This window comes from Trichinella spiralis (genome assembly GCF_000181795.1).
Source record: "Trichinella spiralis strain ISS 195 chromosome Unknown Scfld3581, whole genome shotgun sequence".
In the NCBI taxonomy this organism is placed as follows: Eukaryota; Metazoa; Nematoda; class Enoplea; order Trichinellida; family Trichinellidae; genus Trichinella; species Trichinella spiralis.
This window is the reverse complement of record NW_003530520.1, coordinates 2,251-9,030: the sequence shown is the minus strand read 5'-3', so window position 1 is coordinate 9,030 and position 6,780 is coordinate 2,251. Positions and strand designations below refer to the sequence as shown.

Below are 6,780 nucleotides of genomic sequence, written 5' to 3'. Positions count from 1 at the left end.
CAGTTGTGATTTGGGATTGAAAAAATAATGTAATTGAATTTGTATTCAATTTTTATTCTTAGCGTTCCACAATTGCTTCGTGAAGAGCATGCGAAATATTTGCGCAGTGGAATTGAACAGCTCCACTCTGGTTACGCGGTATTTTTTTTGTTCATTTTTTGTAAAATTAATCCAAACTCATCCTCTCATCCAAGTGTTTTATCTCTTTTCATCGCATGCAGAGTTTGGACGCCAGTCGAACTTGGATAGTTTATTGGATAGTGCAGAGTTTGGAACTGTTGCAAGAACCTTTGTCAATCGAAACGTCAAAAAAGTGATGCGTTAAATCTTTTTTTTTCAAATTGAAAAAAGCTGTGAAAATGGTGGTGCTTTTTTTTCAGAATCATTGCCTTTCTGAAAACTTGTCAGTCTCCTACTGGCGGTTTTGGAGGTGTGCTTTTTGCCTTTTTGATTTTTGACGAAATTGCAGTGCAAATTTAAATTTACAGGCGGTCCGGGTCAAATGGCCCACTTGGCTACCACTTACGCGGCTGTCATGGCTCTTTGCATTGTTGGAACAGAAGAAGCTTATCAAGCTATCGATCGGTGTGTTGGTTTTAGGAATAAATGTTTTTCATGTATTTCAAAAAAAATTCCTTTAATTTTCAGTCCAGCACTGCTTTCTTTTCTAACTTTGATGAAACAACCTGATGGCAGTTTTTCAATGCACGAAGATGGTGAAATTGATATCCGGTAATGAGTAATTTGATCGTTTTGTGGGCATTGTATTTTTGAACATTTTATTTATCAACGTCAATTCAGCGGGGCTTATTGTGCCGCAGCGGTGGCTCGAATTACCAACATCTACAACGAAAAGTTGTTCGACAAAACCGCCGAATGGATGATCGGCTGTCAAACATACGAGGGCGGTTTTTCCGCATCGCCGGGATGCGAAGCGCACGGTGGCTACACATTCTGCGGTATTGCCGGTTTGGCTTTGCTCGGTCGTGAGAAGCTTTGCCACGCGCCGAGTGTTAAAGTGCGTTGAAATTAATTTAAATTTATCAAGTCAACCCTATTTGTTTATCTATTTTTATTCTCTTTTTTGTGAAGCAATTTTGCTTACAGTATGAAAATGATGGATGAATTTGAAAATTAAGAATCAATGTTGTAGAAATGGCTCGCCAGTAGACAGATGCAATTCGAAGGTGGATTCAACGGCAGAACGAACAAACTGGTGGATGGTTGTTATTCATTTTGGCAAGCCGCATCTTTTCAAATTGTCAATCAATTTGAAATAGCCACCGGTGTGTTTTGAATTGTTTGAAATTTTGTTGACAAAATTTGTCTAAATTGCTGCTGTAAAATAGGATCGTCGACGTCGAAGTTCAGTTTCGACAGACGAGCGTTGCAGAATTACATTTTGCTCTGCTGCCAACATCCGTACGGAGGTTTGATCGACAAACCCGGAAAGTCAGACTATTCACAAAATAGAAATTAGTTTTTTTTTAATTTTTCAATTGTTCAAGGAATCGTGATTATTATCACACTTGCTACACACTCAGTGGACTTTCTATTGCGCAGCATTTTGATACTGAAGAAGAAGAACCGTTTGTTGTTGGTTCTTCGAAAAATTTGCTGGTAAGATATCTGTTTTTTAAAAATAAAACATGTATATTAATTTACATGTTTGCTTGTTTGATTTATTTTAGGAAAAGACGCATCCAGTTTTCAATATTTCGTTCAAAAAGCAAAAATTGGCCAGCGATTACTTTAGCCAGTTTTCAGTCATTGCATGAAAGCCTACTTGAAGGTGTAATTTCTTATGATGGGTTATCGGAATTATTATCATTTTAGGTGTTGGTAGTAGTAATATTTTTTATGCTTTTCACATGGATAAAGGTTTTTTTGTGATTCAGGAAAAGGGTTTCGGTTATAATGATTTGTATTTTTGTAGTTGGGTGAAAATAAAGTTCATTATTTTTATCAACAACGTTTTTTTTAGATTCACAAAAGACAAAAATAGTTTGGCCTACATAATTGTGTTCATTTTCAGTTGCTTGCTTTATGTCGAATACACAAATAGCTACTAGATACAAGTGGCAAAATTACACTTTTTACAATTGAAACAGGTTAGTTGATTTTTTCTGAAATTTGAAAAGAAATAAGCTTTGCTTTGCAAGCAGTTGCACGAAATGCTTTTTTTTATTGTTAATAATAATAATTATTATTATTATCATACAAAGTTTGCAATTTTAGATAATTATTCTTTATTCTATTTTGGTTAAAATATGGGTGAGAATTGGAATTTTATTTTTCAATAATTTCAGCAGTTTTCCATAAGATTTATGCTTTGAATTTTTCATTATCTTTTGCAGTTAGATTGCTTGTTCAGAAACAGAAATGGACATGAAAATTTTTGTCTGTAAATTTTATTTCAACCGATCTAACAACAATTACAATTGTAATTGTAATAATAATAATTGTTATTGTTGTTAGATAAATCTAATTCATATTAATTACTTCATATTTGTTTACACACGAGCTTTCTTGCGACGTCTGTATGGTGATGCAACGACGGGCTCTGAGCCGGCTCCGTATTCTTGATTGAACGACGGAACCCCGGTTGGAACACCGTAACCTCCAGCGCCTGATGAACCGTGCGGTTGGCTTGGTTTCGTTTCGGTCGGTCTGCTTCCTTCATTTTCACTGCTTCCTGGACGTGGTGTTCGGGCGGGGCACGGGCAGTACAACGAATCTGGTCCTGGATTGCCAGGTATGCCGACCATACCAGGACGTCCCATACTTCCGCGGGGTCCTTGTGGTCCAGGGGGTCCTTGGGGACCAACGTCTCCCCGTCGACCATTTGGTGCATCATGCCCGCGAGGTCCTTTGTCACCTGCTGGGCCAATTGGTCCTGGTTTTCCTTTGTTGCCTTTACGTGGAACGAACATTTTGGCATTCAGTCCTGGTATTCCTTTCGGGCCGACGGCTCCTGTCGGGCCTTTCATTCCTGGATTTCCTGGTGGACCTGGTGGTCCAGGTTGTCCATCGACTCCGGGTGCTCCAGGACGGCCCGGTGAACCGGCAAGACCTTGTGCTCCTGCAACGATGTCATTTGAATTTGTGATGAAGGATAATTTTAACATTGTTCGCGTTTGTCTTGTCTTGCTTTTTTTTCTTCTATTTTCTGATCACAAAATGAAATACTTCCAATCAAAGCGACATACCTTCCACTCCTGGGGGTCCCGGTGGTCCGGCGCCGCAAGTTGGGCACCTGATGCATCCGACCAAATTTGTACGCTCTGTGGTCGAATCTTCGCCATCTTTGCCAGGCTGGCCGGGCAGACCGGCTGTGCCGTCGGATCCAGGAATGCCAGGCGGTCCAGGAGGTCCGGGACGTCCTGCTGGGCACTTCTTCGCTTTTGAACAACTGCACTTGCACGGCGAACCCGGTCGTCCAGCTTTGCCCGAACGTACCCAATTTTCGCACAGCTCATCCCAAGTGTCGCCAGGCAAACGATCGAATTCAGCTTGCAAATTTCGATCCGACTTATCTTGTTGATTTGTCGAGCTTTTCTGTTGGTTGTGTTGAAATTCTTGTCCAATATTCGGCACAATGTAGCCGGCTTGTCCGGCAGCGGTATCCGGAATCACCATCGACGGTGGTATTGATGGTAATACAGATTCTTTCGGATAGCCGGTGCCTGAAAATCCAAGCATCACTTGAATGTGAATTGCAAAAAAGAAAGAAAGAAAACAAAAATATCTGCAAGCGCACCAATGCTGGGGTTTGGTTTGGTCGGTCTTGTGTCCGCGGTTGGGAAGAAGCTTCCGTAGCCGGCTTGTCGTTTGTGTCTGGCTTCATCAATCGTGATCATCTCTTTCCAAAGCAAATCTGAATTGGCCTACAACAACAAGAAGCAGCGGCATTAGTGAAAATAATACATTAAACAAGTAAAATAATATGCTTCTTATTCATATAACAGTTTCATCTTTGCACAATTTTTCATATTGATGGCTGGTAACTTACTTTGAATTCAGCCATTTCTACATCCAATTCAAGCCAGATGTCGTTGATCTGCGTGTATATGGTCGGTCCGAGTACCAAACAGGACAGAAGCGTGAAACAGCTGAGCGCAGTGGAAAAACAAGTAGCAACAAGTACCTCTTTTGCCATTTCCACTGTTTTACAGATGAATATGTATATGGAAGTATTTGTCTTTTTGTTTCTAAGTTCTAAGAATTTGTGGGGATGGATGTTGTGCATTTTCTCAGTTCTCTTATATATATATATTCAAAATGTTGAGCAAATGTACCAGGTCAGCAGTTCATCGAAAAAGCCAATTGTCGTGCTTGAGGGCGGCAATTGGTTATTCCATTGACAGACAGCTAGCTGTCTCGTCTGTATTTCCACTTTTTCTTTTGACCAAGCTTGCGTAATATCGGTCAGATTATGAGGGTGCTTTTTGGGCGTTGCCGTTTTTGTTGTTGGAATTTTTGTTCTTTATTATTTTTATTTTTTTTTAAATTCCCTTTGTAGTTGCTTTTTCTCTTCATTTTTTCCATTTTATCCAAGCACAAACGGGGGTTGTTTGGTATTTTTCATATCTTTTCTTTTATAACTCATCATCTTGTTCTCTGTACGATTTCTTTTCATCCATTTTTGAGATATATTATTTTATTTATTATTTCAATAATTTTATCACAGTGTTTCTCATTGTGCAACATGAAACAAAATTTCTGTTATCAATGCAACTGTTCTGCATGTAGTTTCATGCAATGGTGTGAATCATATTTTTTTCTTCTATACATATACTACGTACGTATAGTTTATTACTTCTTTGTTGAATTTGTTTTTTGAATTTTTTATAATTTTTTCATTCACTTTTTAAATGATTATTATCAACAGTAAGTGTGTTTCAACTTTTGATGTTTTCAAAATTTATGACCAAGCGACTGAAGTGTTTCAATTTTGAATTTCAAGCCATTAATTTTAATACGGCCTGATTGAACTCGCTACGTTTCAAGTTTTGACCAAATTTTCCGGTGAATGCAATTTATTTCTTTTTTAAAAATTGAAATTTTTTTTCACTTTTTATTCACAAATTTTTCAAATTGTTCAATTCAACATTTTGCATAGATTATTGAGAATAAAATTTCTCATTGAGATGGTTTTTTATGAATTAGCCAGCCAGCATTGGGGATGATAATAAGTTTCAAGGTTGTTGTACAGGGCTTTAATTTTCAAATCACTGCTTTTTGTTTGATAATTTTTGAAAATTTGCCAATTTTCTGTTTATTTTTATTGTAAACTTCACAACTTTGCATACAAGGTAATTTGTTAAGTGGAATCACAAATTATTAATAATTTCTTTTTTCTTGCAAAGCATAAGAACTTCATTGTTTGAGATTTTCTGTTCGCTTAGTTTGAATTTGATTTTTCTTTTCAAAATTAAACCACAAACCATTATAGGAGGAATAAATAGACCTTCTTTCTTCAGATTAATCTGCATCTGATTAAAATAATTTTACACGATTGGAATAGATGTAGATGGTGATAAAGTTTTTCTTGTTTTGCCTTTCATGCAACTGGATCTGCAGAATTGCAATCTCGTGTTGTTGGTTTGATGAATTGTCGTTCAAACATGCGACAATTCTTTGCTAAGCTACGCCAATTTTGGGTCACCAATTGATCTTGCAAGCCGCTCTGCATGGTACGGTTGAATTTTTTGAAATCAGATGAAGAGATTTTTTTTATCTGCATTCGTCTGAGATGATTTATCTGTCTGTCGCTTGTTGTGCAAATTGTCGCCTGCTTGGACAACAGCAGTCTGGTGCCCCTGTTTGGCTTCAACTTATAACAATCATGCCGTTTTGTTGTGCTAGTTTTCCTTTTTTTCTTATTTTAAATTTTTTTCCAAATCAAACACTCTGATTATCCGAGAAGTGGACAACTTCCACTTCTCTTGTGGAACAATTTCATCCCGTTTGTCAAATATTATTGTATGATTTTATTTTATTCAAATATAATTCAAGTAGAACTTAATTCAAGAAAAAACCAATAAACTCAATATTAATTAATCATTTATTTATAGATTATTTGAAATGAACAATAGTGGAACAGTTTCTGTCTTGCATCACATTGGAAAGAAAAATGGTCAAGTGAGAAGGTAGATATGTTGTTAATAGTGAAGTAAATGAGGTGAGAAGAAAATAAGCCTTTTTACAGCAGAAGAGAAAATTGTGAAATTAAACAACTACATTGAGAAAATTAAAAGCTGATCAATCGACGATTGATCAAATAAAGTCCAATGGAAAACAGCGTGCTGGTCATTTGACATTGAATTGGGATGAAATTCTTCTGACGCAGCGATTGCAATTCCAAATGTACAAATATCACTTGCACCATCGATTGCATGATCATTATGATCACATACCACAGGCGCAACTGGCCAAAACTGATCATCCAAAATACACTGATGACTGCATTGAACACAGCCGAGAAGATGGAAAAATTCAACTGACTTTCCCCTACGTTGTAATTGTCGATGAAGTACAGCACGCTGGCAATGGACAAAGACCACAAAAACGGTGGCGGATGAGCAATTATTGACGGATAGTGGGGGCAGGTGATGCCTTCCAAAAAGCCGATCACACTGGCACCGAAAAACAAATACCAACGACGTTCCTCTTCGGGCATGGTGAACTTTTTGAAGTACATGCTCATCAAGTACGGCGCCAACAACCACTTCCCCAAAAACCACAGGATGCTGTGTCGAACCTGCGCCTGCAGTAGCC

At 37.8% G+C, this 6,780-nt stretch overlaps 4 protein-coding genes across 4 annotated transcripts; all 4 read left to right on the top strand.

Annotated features, from left to right (window-relative positions):
• Positions 1–62: 62 nt before the first annotated feature.
• Tsp_12506a (protein farnesyltransferase subunit beta (CAAXfarnesyltransferase subunit beta) (RAS proteins prenyltransferasebeta) (FTase-beta)) lies at positions 63–2,586 on the top strand (the record flags this gene model as incomplete). Its single annotated transcript, XM_003367850.1, has 10 exons — positions 63–138; positions 222–313; positions 381–430; positions 489–585; positions 649–732; positions 802–1,018; positions 1,154–1,290; positions 1,350–1,430; positions 1,509–1,620; positions 2,479–2,586. Coding segments are annotated over 10 exons (1,054 nt in total), but the record flags the coding sequence as incomplete, so codon positions are not given.
• Positions 2,587–2,757: 171 nt separating this feature from the next.
• On the top strand, positions 2,758–3,881 carry Tsp_12505 (conserved hypothetical protein). Its single transcript, XM_003367849.1, has 3 exons — positions 2,758–3,092; positions 3,202–3,334; positions 3,486–3,881. The coding sequence occupies exons 1-3, from the start codon at positions 2,758–2,760 to the stop codon at positions 3,879–3,881; spliced, it is 864 nt and encodes a 287-aa protein (XP_003367897.1).
• Positions 3,882–5,755: 1,874 nt separating this feature from the next.
• Tsp_12504 (hypothetical protein) lies at positions 5,756–6,595 on the top strand. Its single transcript, XM_003367848.1, has 3 exons — positions 5,756–5,853; positions 6,078–6,152; positions 6,250–6,595. The coding sequence occupies exons 1-3, from the start codon at positions 5,756–5,758 to the stop codon at positions 6,593–6,595; spliced, it is 519 nt and encodes a 172-aa protein (XP_003367896.1).
• A 19-nt stretch (positions 6,596–6,614) lies between these two features.
• On the top strand, positions 6,615–6,774 carry Tsp_12503 (conserved hypothetical protein; the record flags this gene model as incomplete). The annotated part of the gene is made up of 1 exon (XM_003367847.1): positions 6,615–6,774. A coding segment is annotated over exon 1 (160 nt), but the record flags the coding sequence as incomplete, so codon positions are not given.
• Between the last annotated feature and the right edge of the window lie 6 nt (positions 6,775–6,780).